Source organism: Rhinopithecus bieti, unplaced genomic scaffold (genome assembly GCF_001698545.2).
Source record: "Rhinopithecus bieti isolate Rb0 unplaced genomic scaffold, ASM169854v2 scaffold_13029, whole genome shotgun sequence".
Taxonomy (NCBI): Eukaryota; Metazoa; Chordata; class Mammalia; order Primates; family Cercopithecidae; genus Rhinopithecus; species Rhinopithecus bieti.
This window is the reverse complement of record NW_016807982.1, coordinates 1,167,813-1,183,497: the sequence shown is the minus strand read 5'-3', so window position 1 is coordinate 1,183,497 and position 15,685 is coordinate 1,167,813. Positions and strand designations below refer to the sequence as shown.

Here is a 15,685-nt window from a genome sequence, read left to right as displayed (position 1 = left end):
GTACATGTGTGTATGCACATACATTTCTTAGCTTTTTCTACTGAGAAGGCTTCAGAGCGATGATTCTTCAATAGTAATGAGCACATCTAGCTCATTAGTTCCTGAATCTAGGCATTGGTTCCTAAACAACATTTTCTGCTAAAATGGACCAGGGTTTCTTGAAGAAATGGCTGATCTCAAGCCTGGGGCAGAGAAAGTAGAAGACAAGCCAGGAATATCTTATGGCAGAAAGTAAGGAAATGCCCAAGGCATGATGGAGACATGTCAAAGGGACATAGAAGCTGGCTTGGAGGGGTTCTCACTGACCATATTGGGAATAATTTGAGAATCAAAGTCTTTTAAAATAGCAAGAAATGGTGGTAACCTATTGAATCAAGCAGAATACTATATATATCCACACAGACATTAATTACAACTTTTTTTTTTTTTTTTTTTTTGAGATGGAGTCTCACTTTGTTGCACAGGCTGGAGTGCAGTGGTGCGATCTCGGCTCACTGCAAGCTCCGCCTCCTGGGTTCATGCCATTCTCCTGCCTCAGCCTCCTGAGTAGCTAGGACTACAGGCGCCTGCCACCACGCCCAGCTAATTTTTTTGTATTTTTAGTAGAGACAGGGTTTGACCGTGTTAGCCAGGATGGTCTCCATCTCCTGACCTCGTGATCTGCCTGCCTCGGCCTCCCAAAGTGCTGGGATTACAGGCATGAGCCACCATGCCCGGCCAATTACAAGTTATTTTAAGGAATGGGATATTTACATAACTTCAGACTACCCACCACCACACACACACACACACACACACACACAATAATAACAAAGGGAAGAAGAAGTGGAGAAGACTGGAAGACACACCCACCTCATCAATAATGGGACAAATTGAAATCATACCCTGGCTGAGAGGATGCAGTGAGAAGAAGCTAACATCAGTTCTGTAATTATCCAGTTGCAGAAGCATAAGCTGAACGTAATCAGGAGGAAACACCAGGCAAACCTAACTTGAAGGACGTAGTGTCAACTCCCCAACAGGCAATCTTCAAAAGTGTAAAAGTCCTGAAGGTCAAGTAAAGACATGGGAACCATTCCAGACTAAAGGAGACCAAAGAGACATAACAATGAAATGCAACATGTGATTCAGAACTGGATCAATAAATTTTCAAGGAATTTATCGGAAAAACAGGTGAAACTTGAATGAGATGTGAAGATTCGATGGCAGTAGTATGTCAGTGTTAATTTCCCGATGTTGATGGTTGTTTTGTGGTTATGTGGGAGAATGTGCTTGTTTGTAGGAAATACACTAAGATATTCTGGGGTTATAGGGCATCATGCTGGCGACTTACTAGCAAATGATTCATGGAAAAAGATTTTTGTACTATATTTCCAACTTCTCCCATACCTTTGTGGCTGCTCCAAATTAAAACTTTTATTTCCAAGGGAAACTAGATACTAAAAAATAGTAAGACTGAAAAGAAACAGAATAGCATAATTTTCATCAGCACAAGAATCAGCAGAGAGAAGAAGCAACACTGTAGAAAAACAACGCAAAGATGGGGAGGACAAACCTGAAAATCTCAACACAAATACGGAGAAGGGCAGAGGCGTGAAAGTGGTAGAGAGAAGATAGAAGATGAGAAATAAGGAGACCCAGTGGACAAAGAGCCAAGACACTGATAACAAGCATTCAGGAAGAAAGGAACAAAATGGAAATGATAAAACTTTTCTGAGATGAAAGAAAACCTGTGTATATAAAGGAGCTCTCTGTATACCAAGAAAAATGAAAAAGAAGCTGGCAATTTTTTCAACTTATAAGGATGAGGAGTAGGGGAAATCTACAAGAATCCAGGCTGAGCAAGTTAGCTCAAGGGAACCGAAATCAGACAACTCTCAAGCTAATTTTTGACATTAGATTACAGAAAATGAAGGAGGTGATGTTGAAGGGGAGAAAAGTTGGGGCTTCATGTGTGAATGCAGGAAATTGTTATTTGCAGGGATCCAAGAGTTTACAATTAGTGCCACTCTATCTCAAGCTGGACTGTAACTCCAGCTGACTGTAACTCCCGGATGAACTCCAGATGCACCAATAACTCAAAATAGACAAGATGAATAAAAGAAAAGATAAAAATGGGAAGTGTTGATACTAGCTAAGCACAAACTTAAAGCTAAATAATAATGGAAACATGAATTCAAAGCAGTGCAAATACAATAATTCTTAAAAGACTAAAAATAATTATTTTATATTAATAAATGTGCAAGAAGGTGGAAAAGGGATAAGAGAATGTCCTTATCTTTTGTGAAGGTGAAATCAATATCTATTTTCCAATTGTTGACTTTGATCACTACAGAAATAAGGATTTTGAGTATATATTTTAGTCACTAATATATTTAAAATAGAATACTTCTAAATCACTAAAAGAAAAAAACATGTAAAAGATATTCCAAATATAAAAGGCAGAAAACAAAGCAAACTATTCAAGGACAAAGATACAGCAAGCACAAAATAAGATAAAGCAGTGGAATAAAATCATTCAATTATAATGAAAAATGCAAATTTACTAAAGTTCAATTTCCTGTTAACAAACAAAAGACTCTTAGTGATCTTAGTGTCCCCACCCAAATCTCATCTTGAATTGTAACTCCCACAATTCCCATATGTTGTGAGAGGAACCTGATGGGAGGTAATTGAATTATGGGGGCGGGCCTTTCCCGTGCTATTCTTGTGATAGTGAATAAGTCTCACAAGATCTGATGGTTGTAAACAATGGGAGTTTCCCTGCACAAGCTCTGTCTTGTCTTGTCTGACTCCATGTGAAACATGCCTTTCACCTTCCGCCATGATTATGAGGCCTCCCCAGCCACGTGGAACTGCAAGTCCAATAAACCTCTTTCTTTTGTAAATTCCCCAGTCTCAGGTGTGTTTTTATCAGCAGCATGAAAATGGACTAATACACTTAGATTAACCTAAATAATATTCAACTATATTTTCTATACCAGGAACATGACTAAGACACTGTGATACAGTTTAAAGATAAAAGGATGGCCAGAGATTATATTGGGCAAACGTAAACAACAGCAGTAACAATCAAAGAAAAATGCAGAATTCATAATATCTTCAAGGTTCATCCATGTTATAACATGTGTCAGAGTTTCCTTCCTTTTTAAGGCAGAATAACATTCCACACATGTGGTCTATATTTATTAATAACGTTAGTATAGACCACATTTTGTTCATCTGTTCATCCCTCTATGGACAGTTGGGTTGCTTCTACCTTTTAGCTTTTGTGAATAACGCTGCTAAGAGCATGAGTGTACACATATGTCATGATAATTTTTTAAGTGATTATCCAATTAGGAAGGTTGCAGGAAGATGCCCACTTAGTGATAGGTGGTTTGAGAATTGCATATCAAAACCTTAGCACAATATGGTTAGCTACACATTCAAATCACTTTGTGGTGCTTGTGCCACTCATAATGTTCTCTTTAACTGCCCCTCTCCCCTGGGCACTTGGCAGCTGTTTCTACGTTGTGACACCCCTCCACGCACACACCTGCCCCCCCAGCCACAGAAGCTTGGACCAGAGGTGGACACCTGAGCTGACTGCAGCAGGGGCAGTCAGATGTTCTCTCTTGGGAACTTGAAATAGGACCCAAGAGATTCTACTTTTGCCTGGACCCATCTCCTGAAAAGAGAAGATAAAAATCCAAGTGCAATGGATTGCTGCTCTTCTACTTTCCATGTGGACCAAAAAGTAGAACAATCCTATGTGCAGAAAGAGAATGATTGAGACATGGGAAAATTTCCTTGGTTTCTGATGGCCCTTCAGTTCCTTGTCCTCTACCTTTGTGAAGTCTGGCTGCAAATCCACCCTTCGGTTCTCTTCTCTGAGAGGGTGTTTGCTTATTCTAGCCTGAATTGATTTATTTACATCCAAAGGTTCCCAATGAATACAACCTAGGACCCAGTAATCCTACTTCTGGGAATTATGCAAAGATATTTGCATGAAGATATTGCTTGATATGTTATAACAGGGAAATTAGAAATAATCTAAATGTAAAAATAGTAAGACATTAGATACTATAAATTTAAAATATATGCTCAGAGAGAGAGAGAGAGGGGGAAAGATACAGTCATTACAAATCATTCATGTACAAACCTGGGCAACATAGTGAGACTCTGCCTCTACCAAAAAAAAAAAAATTAGCTGGGTGTGGTGGTGCATGTCTGCAGTCCCAGATACTCAGGAGATTAATGTGGGAGGATCACTTAAGCCCAAGAGTTTGAGGTTACAGTGAGAGCTATGATTGTGCCACTGCACTCCAGCCTGTGTGACAGAATGAGAACCTGTCTCGAAAAAGAAAAGAAAAAGAATCATTCATGTAGAATACAATTCATTGATTTAGGGAAATGTTTATTTTATATTGTTCAGTGCAGAAAAAAAAGCAGGTGATTTTAAAAACTCAGGTGATGGTATCACAAGAAAATACAGTGATCATGGACTCCCACCCTAGACCACACTCACCACTCCTTGTGATGTTCTGAAAAAGAGATACAAGCAAGAAACAAAGGCAAAGGAAGGCATTTCAATATTGGCTGGGCATGGACTCCAAATTCAAAAGCAGAGCCTCAGTCCTTTGGTAAGCTCAAATGAACCATGTGAGCTCACGTTTGTTTTTTTTTTTTTTTTCTAAGCTAATTTGGTTTTAAAGGTTTCAAATGAGGCTGAGTGTAGTGGCTCACGCCTGTAATCCCAGCACTTTTGGAGGCCAAAGTGGGCGGATCACCTGAGGTTGGGAGTTCAAGACCAGCCTGACCAACATGGAGAAACCCCATCTCTACTAAAAATACAAAATGAGCCAGACGTGGTGGCGCATGCCCATAATCCCAGCTACTCAGGAGGGTGAAGCAGGAGAATTGCTTGAAACCAGGAGGCGGAGGTTGCCATGAGCCAAGATCACACCATTGGGATCCAGCCTGGGCAACAAGAGCGAAACTCCATTTCCAAAAAAAAAAAAAATAGATAAATAAAAGCTTCAAATGAAAGGCCAATCCAGGACACCCAGCAGCTTGAGGAATAATGTTCCCAGGAAGACGATAGGGACCATTGCTCACAATGGCTGCTGCTGAGCCCACTGCTGCCTAACATTAATAAAGCAGCTGCCCACCGCCCAGCAGTTCACATGTTCACACACACCAGAATCTGGCTACGCTCTCTCAGCACCTCACCCTCTTCCCCCCAGGGGAAGAAGGAGGGTATTCACAAAATGAAATAGGGAGTCAGCCTTGGATGTCCCCTGCCCCAGACTTCTGTAGCAATAACATGGTAGATACAGTGGGATACCATCAACGTGGTAAGAGTGTGTGTGTGTGTGTGTGTGTGTGTGTGTGTGTGTGTGTGTGTGTGATGGGAAACAGGGAGGGTGTGTCTGTAAAAGACCCAAGATCCTACAGCAAAATCTTACAATACTTATGCCTAGATGGTGAGAGTTGGGAAATTTTTGTTTTGCTGCTTTTTAGTATCCCATTTGGGAGGCCAAGGTGGGAAGATCACTTGAGCCCAGGAGTTTGAGACCAGCCCGGGCAATATCATGAAATCCCATCTCTACCAAAAAAAAAAAAAATGTAATTAGCCAGGTGTGGTGGCATGAGCCTATGAGCCTGTAGTTCCAGCTACTTGGGAGGCAGAGGTGAGAGGATAGTTTAAGCCCAGGAGGTCAAGGCTGCAGTGAGCTGTGATTGTGCCACTGTACTCCAGTCTGGGTGACAGAGCAAGACCCTGCTAAAAAAAAAAAAAAAAAAGTTTTAAAATGTAATGGCAAATGACCCCAGTCAAAACAGTAATCACAAAATATAAAGTACGCAGGCTGTATTTAAGTGGGGATTTGTTTTTATTCATGTTTTTCCTGGAAAAGTTTAGTATGCCTTAGAAGTTTCGAAGATAAGTATGACGCTGGGAATGGAAGGCACCAATTTTTTTTAACTTATTAAGAAAAAGTATAATTGGCTACATAAAAACTTAATACTTCTACAAATCAAAAGTGCCATAAATAAAACCAAGCAAATGATAAACTGGGAAAATATAATTAACCGGCTAAGGTCAACCTTGAATATTCAGAGTTCTTCAAATTTATAAGAAAAATAGGGACAAAGAAGGTCTTTCATAGCTAGACCTTCTTTCTGCCTAGAGTTTTATAATGTCTCAAGCTGCAAGGTTTCACAGCGCACTGGATGTTGATGACACAGTATGCAGTGCACAGAGGCACTGTTTTGTCACGTCATATTGTTGGGTGATCATGAAGTGATGTTTTAAGTATTTAAACTTCTAACATATTGGTTTATCGCAACTCTTTTAATAGACAGTTAAAAAGAGAGATGCAAATAGGCCATTAACATGTGAAAAATGTGTAGCCTAATTAGTTATTAAATGCCAATTAAAATAAAATAAATGCTGCTTTTTTGTTTAGCAAGTTAACAAAGATTAAAACAGATGACTATCTCTCCCAGCTGGCCCTAAGTTCTGTGAGGGCAAGGGATGTATTTGTTTTGGTTGTTCTTGTATCCTCAACACCTGACACAGTGCCTGACCCAGGGTGAGCCCTCCATACACAATCATTACACGAACTGGGTAAAAGAAGAATGATGGTGCCCAGTGCTGGAGAAACTGTCACTCTGTTCACAGTATCAATGGGAACCGTTTTCCTGGAGGGCAAAATGGAAGCATGCAGCGAGCGCGGATGTGGCCCTTCCTGGTTTATGTTAAATCAAAGGTAAACCCATTTGGTTACCTCAAGAGTGCCTCTTAGTTTTAGCACCCACATTTCAGAGAGCTTACGTATCTCTCAATACAATACATTTCAGCGAATGCGTCTACAGAAAACATTTACATTTAGATCCCCCAAAACATAATACACCATTTTAAATAAATCTATATGCAGGGAAAGTCTCAAGTTGCATTCCAACTACAATTGGTAAAATGTCAGAATCTCGTGCGGACTTTTGGAAAGGGGCTCCAATTCCATGGCGGGGATGTGTGTCTCAGAGGCTGCTGGCTCTGAGATGTCACTCCATGCTGTTCATTGTGAACTGTACTCTACCACCTAGCGCCAGTCCTGAATGCATTCCCACCAAGCCTTTCATAGCTAGACCTTCTTTCTGCCTAGAGTTTTATAATGTCTCAAGCTGCAAGACTTCACGGTGCACTGGATGTTGATGGTACAGTATGCAATGCACAGAGGCACTGTTTTGTCATGCCATGTTGTTGGGTGATTGTGATGTTTTAAGTATTTAACTACTAACATAATGGTTTGTTGCATATATTTAGGTATTTTATTTTGTCTTAATTACTTTTTGGATTTTGGGTTGAAGTACAACATAGTATCATTTTTTCCCACTTAAAATGATGGGATATAGGCTCCTAGTTAATGTCTTTACACAGAACATTTGATTTCCAGGAAAGGATTACTGACACTCAGCAGGAGACATCTGTACTTTCAAAAGGGTCATGTACTTGAATCTTTTCTAGGTAAAAAAGAAAAAAACCATAAAAGATGCATTTACAAAAAAAGATTTCATGGCAGCTTTATTTTAAATTGCAAAACTTTTGGAAACCTCAATGGTTAACAGGGCATCTGTTAAATACATTCTAGCAAATCTGTATGATTAAATCCTATGAAGTTATTTCAATCATATTTTTGAAGAAATTTAATTATATGGGAAATTCTTGTAATGTAATAGTAAGTGTGCAAAGATCAACACAAAATATATAACATATAATGCAAGTTGTGTAAAACAAAAATATTTATATATGCAGAGAATGAACACTCCAAGAACGTACTGTAATTGGTTAACAGTCATTATTCTGAGAGGGCAATGGATGAGTTTGATTTCTTCCTAGTGTTCCATAGAATACCTCAAATTTTCTTCAATGATAATGATTATATTTGTGTTATTAAAGAACACTTTCTTAATATAGCACGGATTGGGGTGATTGGAAATAGTAACAATAATAACAATAGCAGCAGCAGCAAGAGCAGCTAACACTTGTGTAGAACTTGACTCTGTGCCAGTAATAAAAGCCAGGTTATGAGCCCGTACTGAACTTTGCCTCAGTAAATAGCATCCTGCCTCTAGCATCATTCAGTCTCTGCCCATAGGGATGAATTCCAGTCTAGAAAATTTGTGAAGCCAGAAGTATCTGGTCACAGATCAGAAGGGTCAGCTTGTTAGCTGACTTCGGTGGGTAATCGCAGAAGCCACGTACAGCATGTGATGCTCAGTGGTGGGAAGAATACAGGGTTTGGGAGCAGCCAGACCTGGATTCAAATCCTGCCTGGGCCACCTAATTACTATGTGACCTTGAGGAACTTACTTCACCTTTCTGAATCTCACTTGCTCACGAGTAGAGTAAGAGCACCTCACAGTGCGGTCAGATGTTGTGAGGGTTTGAGTGGCAGCCTATAAAACAGCTAATATCCACGAGGCACTCAGAAAACGCTCCTCTCCCACCCTTCAGTGCTGGTGATGGTGTCACTGACTTCTTAGATTGCCCCTCCTTTGTTATTATTGATTTCAATAAGGATGACAGAAGATAAGCAAAAAGGACTTGGCTAAACTTGCCCTGTTTACAGATAAGTACTCACGAATATCTGTATGTGAATAAATGAGGGATGAGAAAGTGAAGAATTGAACAAATGAATGACAGCATACCTGGAGAGCGATGATCTTACCCTGACTTGCCTGCTTTTATCTTTTCAGCTTATCCACTCACCAAATGCCCTCCTCCCACCATCCTCCCCAATGCCGAAGTCGTCACAGAGAATGAAGAATTTAACATAGGTACCACCTCCCAAGCCAGCAAGAACTGTGAGCCCAGGACTGGGGAAGGAAGGGAAGGTGGCGGTGGGAGCTGTTGGGTCAGTGGCTATTACCCCCTGCTCCTGTCTATGGAGAGAGAAACACTAGGACCTGTGCCAGCAGGTTCTGTCCACTGAGTTTGCACCCAAAATAAAATCAAAAGGGGAGCCAGGAAAACAGTTTTCTCCTGTGATTCAAGTCAGCATCTTTTTGAGAAATAAATCCATGCAAGACAGTATAAAATGTCCTGAAATATGAAACATTCCGAGGCTCAGGCAAGGCTGAGCTGTGAGAGGGGAGCAGTTGTCTGGGCCATTTGATGGGAGCCGAGCTAGTTATTTAAGTGTGAACAGAACATGATCCGCCTCTGATTATCTCACCTGGAAGTGGGTTCAAGGTACTAATGGGTGCCCATCAGCCCTGACCAGACTTCTTAAGAGAGTCTACATGTTAGTCTTTCTTTGACAGGTGACATCGTACGCTACAGATGCCTCCCTGGCTTTACCTTAGTGGGGAATGAAATTCTGACCTGCAAACTTGGAACCTACCTGCAGTTTGAAGGCCCACCCCCAATATGTGAAGGTAATTGCATGGAGCCGCATCTGTATGGGGCCTAGAAGTTCCTCCTAAACAAAGCCCTTGTTTTGCTCCTCTTTCTATTCCCAGTTCTCAGCTCAGTCACTGCCCCGTAACATGGAAGTTCTCTTGGTAAATGTTGTCTGATGAATGAGTGAGTGCATGTGGAATGAGTGAGTGATCACTCTGGATAGGTTCTCTGCCCTCTTCTGATGTCTGAACCTGTGAATTGGCCACAGTGGCCACATCTATTTCCATCTGCTTTTTTTTTTTTTCCTGGAAATTTCTTGGAATTGCATACTGAGTACTGGAAGGAGGAAGTCCCTCCCTGGGCCCTCAGGGAAGGGTAGGCTCACACACACCATCCCTGCTTTACTGATGCATGGATGCACTCAAGGTGCTGTGTGCCAAACCAGGCAACTGAGAGACCACAGCAGTCTGTATTCCAGTGTACTATGCCTTGACAGAAATGAATTCTCTTCAGCTAGTCACCCCAACTAAGATCAAAAAATAGTCTCCACTCATCAGGCATCTGACCTAAGGCAAGGTACCTGATTGTCCTACCCTCAGTCTTCCCTTCTGTAAACTGAGGATAATGATAGTACTTATGCCATGGGGGTATTAAATGGGTTAATAACATAAACAAGTTTAAGATGATGCCTGGCATGCAGTAATTGCTCCATGTCTGCTGTTAATATTATCGCTAGTGCAACTACTGTTGCTAGAACTACTGCTACCTGCAAATATTCAGTAGCCTATGGGGAAACAAGTTAGCCTTTCCCTCACTTCTGGGAAAGCAAGAGTAGGAAGAACCTGCAATATGGACTGACAGTGAGGACTAGCAGACCCAGTAGAGGCAGGAGGGGACCACGAGGCCTAAGAGAACTTAAGTATCACTACATCTCAGTGCCCTGTGCTGGTCGTCGGATTAGTGAAATCAGGAGCATGTCACAGCTAAGCGAGTTTCCTCCTAGAAGACATTTGTTTTCCTTCTCTCCTTAAAATTAAAAAGGAAGCTCTATTGGGAAAAGTCAGTGAGTATCTTTCAAAGCTACTCAGGCAGAAGCCTGGATAAGTCCTGTGAAATTCTGGGCCATAGCAAGACTCTGTCTAGGAGCCCAGCCCCAGTGCTGATTACCAAGCCTCACTTCTCTGAAGGCAGAGGTGAGATGGGTGGACAGCCCGTAGCAAAGTCTTCTACCCAAAATAGCATTACCTGAGATTGTAATCCAGGGATTAATTTTTGGCCTTGCAGTTCCAGAAACTCCCTTTTACCAGTGTCCCAGAATCCAGCATGCCCAGGAAGCCTGTCTAAAGGCACATCTACTGCAAAATACTGATTTCTCTGTGTGCAGTGATCAGAATACTTACAACTATTGTCAATGCACACCTTTGTACTGAAAGAACAATGTAATGAAGAAGCTGATTTAGTCCTCAGAATTTTGCTTTGGTGTCCACAACCCAAGCAAATGGCGGTGGATTGTCCTGAAATTGCTTTCATGCTGTGATGCTTGCCTGTGCTCCAGGACTCAGTGCTGGAGAAGGGCCTCTCTGAACCAGCAGCTTCCCTCCTATTCATGGTGATGACAAAAAAACCAATCCTGCCCCTCCAGCTCCTCCTTTCCTAAGTTCCAAGCTCAATGTCTTCCTTAGAATGACATTTTTTTCTTTAGCTATGTTAATCCTACTAATTAGGCCACAGCCAAGTTCTGAGACCTTTCTGTCCAAGATGCAGTTATCATCATTCCCTCTACAATTTATTGCAGCACTATGTTGCATGCTTTACATATATTATTTCATATTATATATATTTTTTTGTTTGTTTGTTTTTGTTTGTTTTTTTTGTTTTTGAGATGGAGTCTCACTCTGTTGCCAGGCTGGAGTGTAGTGGCACAATCTTGGCTCACTGCAACCTCTGCCTCCCGGGAAGTAGTTCTCCTGCCTCAGCCTCCCGAGTAGCTGGGACTACAGGCACGCATCACCACACCTAGATAATTTTTGTATTTTTAGTAGAGATGGGGTTTCACCATGTTGGCCAGGATGGTCTCGATTTCTTGACCTCCTGATCCACCCGCCCCAGCCTCCCAAAGTGCTGGGATTACAGACGTGAGCCTCTGCACCCAGCATATAATGTTTTATATAATGCTCACAACAGCCCTGTAAAGTCTGTGTTATCTCTGTGTTAGAGATGGAGAAGCCATCACACAGAGAGGAGATAACTTGTTCAAGACCACACCAGTAGTAAGCGGCAGAGATGGGCTATAAATCCAGGTGTATTTGACTCAAAATCCCATGTACTTACCTCTGCCCTATACAGCACCATCTTTGTTCAAATAAAACCCATTTTATAGATTATCTTCTTTGGATCTGGGGAAGCCTTACTGCTGTCTGCATGTATGTTCCATCCTCCCCTACTCAAAACCAGGTAGTAGAACACACAACTTAACTAGGAAGTGATTCCAACCAACTGGCGAAGCCCAAGTCCCAGAAAGACTGCAATATTGACACAAGATCTGAGGCCACCTCATGTCATGGAGCAGCACAGTGATGGATGTGGGATCTGACTTGAATGTGCTCAAATACTGATTTTCTAATGGTTGTCTTTTATATTGGGAAAAGCAGATGTGTTGGCCATAGTTTCATCTCCACCCCCACATACTTGGTGTTTCTCTTTCTTTCTCCCAGTGCACTGCCCAACAAATGAGCTTCTGACAGACTCCACAGGCGTGATCCTGAGCCAGAGTTACCCTGGAAGCTATCCCCAGTTCCAGACCTGCTCTTGGCTGGTGAGAGTGGAGCCTGACTATAACATCTCCCTCACAGTGGAGTACTTCCTCAGTGAGAAGCAGTATGATGAGTTTGAGATTTTTGATGGTAAGTCGGTCAAATGCTGCATAGTTCTCTGCTGCAGAAGACATGGACTTGCTCCAGAACCCGAGGAGTCTGTGCTCCAGTTTTCCTATCAGGGCTTGCCAGAAGCTCCACATGTCCTTCCCTAACCACAGCAACCCCAAGGCCGTGGGACCTGAGGGGTGGCATGGCCCAAGCAGCAGAGCTGCTTGTACTGCAACTTGAACCTGTTACCGAACCTTTTCTTAGCTGTAGCTCCCATTCAAAGCTGTTCCTGTTAATGTCAGCAGATAAATGGGTCATACCAGTATTCCCAAGTGAAGAGTGTGCTTCCTCCAAAACCCAGAGATCTACCAAACTGCTGCTTCTTTGGCTTTAAGAGGGAAAACGTGCAATAATTTGCTCTTTAATTTGGAGGGCATGTCTCAGCATGCTTCAGACCACTGGACCCTAAAAATTTCACAGCAAAACTTTGTAGGATTTATCTCTTACCCTCTGGAGCACATGCATCTTGCAAAGGCATCTTGCCAAAGCACTAATTGTCCCTTCTCACTCCTCAGATCTGATTAATATGATGTCCTCAATAAAGTGAACCAATATGTTATATTCTGCAAGATGTCCAGATGGTCCACATCCCTTTATACTCTATTATGACAGAGAGCAGGAGAAGTAACATAGCTCTGGGGGAAACCATGAATGTATACTGTTGTCTACCTCATGTGAATGCAAACTGCTTCTGATCCTCCTTTCTGAAGGGTATGAAAAAGACTACATGGATAGATCAATAGCTACATTCTATGTAACCAAGGCTGTGTTAATCTGTGCTAATAAAGATATGCGCCTACATAGCTGTTACAGTTGAGGCTCCTACTTTATTGTGTACTGTGAGACGGACCTGGTCCAGGACTCCATTTATTCTCAAAACAACCTTCATATACCCCTCCTCTCACAGAGGAGGGGTGTGATAATGCTTTGGACCCCCAGGTATCAGCATCAACTAACATCCTGTATCCAGAAGTCTTTGATATATCTGAACATTCCCTTGTCTATAATATTCTGTTTTCTGAGTACACAGTAGTAGGTCTTTGGGGGGAAGAACTGTAGGAACAACTGCTATATACAATTACTGTCATTGTGCAGGGACTTTTTTCATAGGGACCCAGCCTCTTGGGAAATGAAACCTGGCTCAAGTCTGCAAACTGGGCAGGGGATTGCACCTTTCCGCTGGGGGCAGCTTTTCTCACCCTGCTCATAGATCTACTCATGATCTATTTTGTTCATCTAGTCATACTTGTTTGGGCTGCTCTTCTTGGCTTCCTATTTACTTTGCCCTTAGGAACATCATGTTCTATGAGCCATCTTTGTAGATCCCGTAGGCCAGGCTCTCCCAGCTGCCATTCCAGCCTTGCTTCCCATTTTAGTAATTACGCCAACTTTGCTTCTGACTGTTAAGTAATTCCACCTGGCCTCTGTATTCTAGGATCTTCTCATCCCCATTGCCGCTAGGGAGCCGAGTCTCTCTTCCCATCAGTTTTGACCCACAGAGGATAGCCATTAGTTACTCAGGTTTTCAGCAATGCTGGTGCTCACCCCCTCCAGGAAGGCTGGAGCTCCTCACCTCCTGATTGCTTTCGTAAATGGAGTGTCCTCCAGGTCTTCCTGAGAACTATGGTCAGCAGACCTAGCCCAGCATGCCACTTCTCCGAGCTTTTCCCTTCACAGTTTGCATGGCAGTTCTGGTGTTTAATATGATCCATTACTTTTTCCAAGCTTCTAAGAGCTGTCTTAGTGGCATAGTAGAGCCATCACTCAGGGCCTTTTCCAAAGTGATAAATCCTGTGTTATGGATTATCCAGCTTTATATTCTGTGCCCCTTCAACCAGCCCCTTCGGGATGCAATCTCAGGCACTTAAGGTAGAACAAAAGAAGAGGGAGGTCTTTCTCAAAGAGCTTTCAAAAGCAGTATTAGGGAGCTCTATTACTTATGACCCCCAGATATGACATTTTCCTCTAGCTTTATTACTATGTATGCATTCCATAAATATTTTTTCTATATGGCAGGCACTGAGCTGTTTTGTTTTGTTTTTTTTTGTTTTGTTTTGTTTTGAGACTGAGTCTTGCTCTGTCACCCAGGCTGGAGTGCAGTGGTGCGATCTTGGCTCACAGCCTCCTGGGTTCAAACGATTCTCGTGCCTTAGCCTCCCCAGTAGCTGGGACTACAGGTACGCACCACCATGACCAGATAATTTTTGTATTTTTTTAAAGTAGAGATGGGGTCTTGCTATGTTGCCCAAGCTGGTCTCAAATTCCTGGGCTCAAGTGATCCACCTGCCTCAGCTTCCCAAAGTGCTGGGATTACAGGCGTGAGCTTAAATACACATAAGAGAAGTAGGGTGGCCAAGTGGAAGAAGTTCCCAGTTTGAAAACCAGCTCTTCCACTAACCAGCTAGTTGACCTTGGTCAAATCTCAAAATGCAAATCAATTTCATCTTACCTGCCAGCTGCTATAGGTAGGCAGGGACTTCCTGAGTACTGCTTTAGAGCTGGGCTCGGGAGAAAAGAGCACCTTGAGCAATGCCTGTGGATGCAGAGAGAGGAGTGCAAGTACAAATGATTTTGCTGACTCTGAACAAGTCACCCCACCCTCTGAGCCCTGAGGTCTTCCCTGGAGGCTCCCTGTGATGACTTCCATGGTCTGTAATCCTGCGTCCTTCTCACCCCAGGTCCGTCAGGACAGAGTCCTCTGCTGAAAGCCCTCAGTGGGAATTACTCAGCTCCCCTGATTGTCACCAGCTCAAGCAACTCTGTGTACCTGCGCTGGTCGTCTGATCACGCCTACAATCGGAAGGGCTTTAAGATTCGCTATTCAGGTGAGTGAAAAAAACACACAAATAAGCCACAGGCCCTCTCCTCATCAAAGCTGCAAGCTCCTCTGTGGAGACTGGGCAGCCATTCCCCTCCTCTAAGTCTGCCTCACCTGAAGCTAAGTGGTCTTTGCCATTCCCCTACCTCCTATTTTTCTATTCCATTCCCCTCTTTGAACCTCTTCCCTCTTTTCTTCTCATACAGCCAGACTGTGTCTTCAGGATAAGTTTAACTATTTTATATGATCTGATAGTACCTAACAGTGATCCTTTTCCTTTAAGAAAGTTAGGAAATGCTAATAAAAGTTTCTTAAAACTAAAAAGCCCTAAGGCATGGATCTCTGATGGGCAGATGTTAAGCAGGCAGCAAAGGATGGGCTATATTTCAAGGCCAGGTGCCTTTCTTCTGCTCAGGAAGCCATATCTTATCAACAGAGTCAGACCAAAAGGCCAAAGACTGGCCCAGGCAACAATCTATAAGGACCAAAAAAAATATTCCTGGGAATATAATGAGATGGAGAAAATTGAATTTATCTGATCTCACATCATGGGAA

At 42.4% G+C, this 15,685-nt stretch overlaps 1 protein-coding gene across 1 annotated transcript in view; it reads left to right on the top strand.

Annotated features, from left to right (window-relative positions):
• CSMD2 (CUB and Sushi multiple domains 2) overlaps positions 1–15,685 on the top strand; it is a gene marked incomplete at its 3' end in the record, with an annotated part of 670,449 nt that overhangs the window by 593,386 nt on the left and 61,378 nt on the right. Inside the window, 4 exon segments of the mRNA XM_017884421.1 lie at positions 8,743–8,823; positions 9,310–9,423; positions 12,103–12,291; positions 14,991–15,137. Coding sequence (XP_017739910.1) covers positions 8,743–8,823; positions 9,310–9,423; positions 12,103–12,291; positions 14,991–15,137 — 531 coding nt within the window.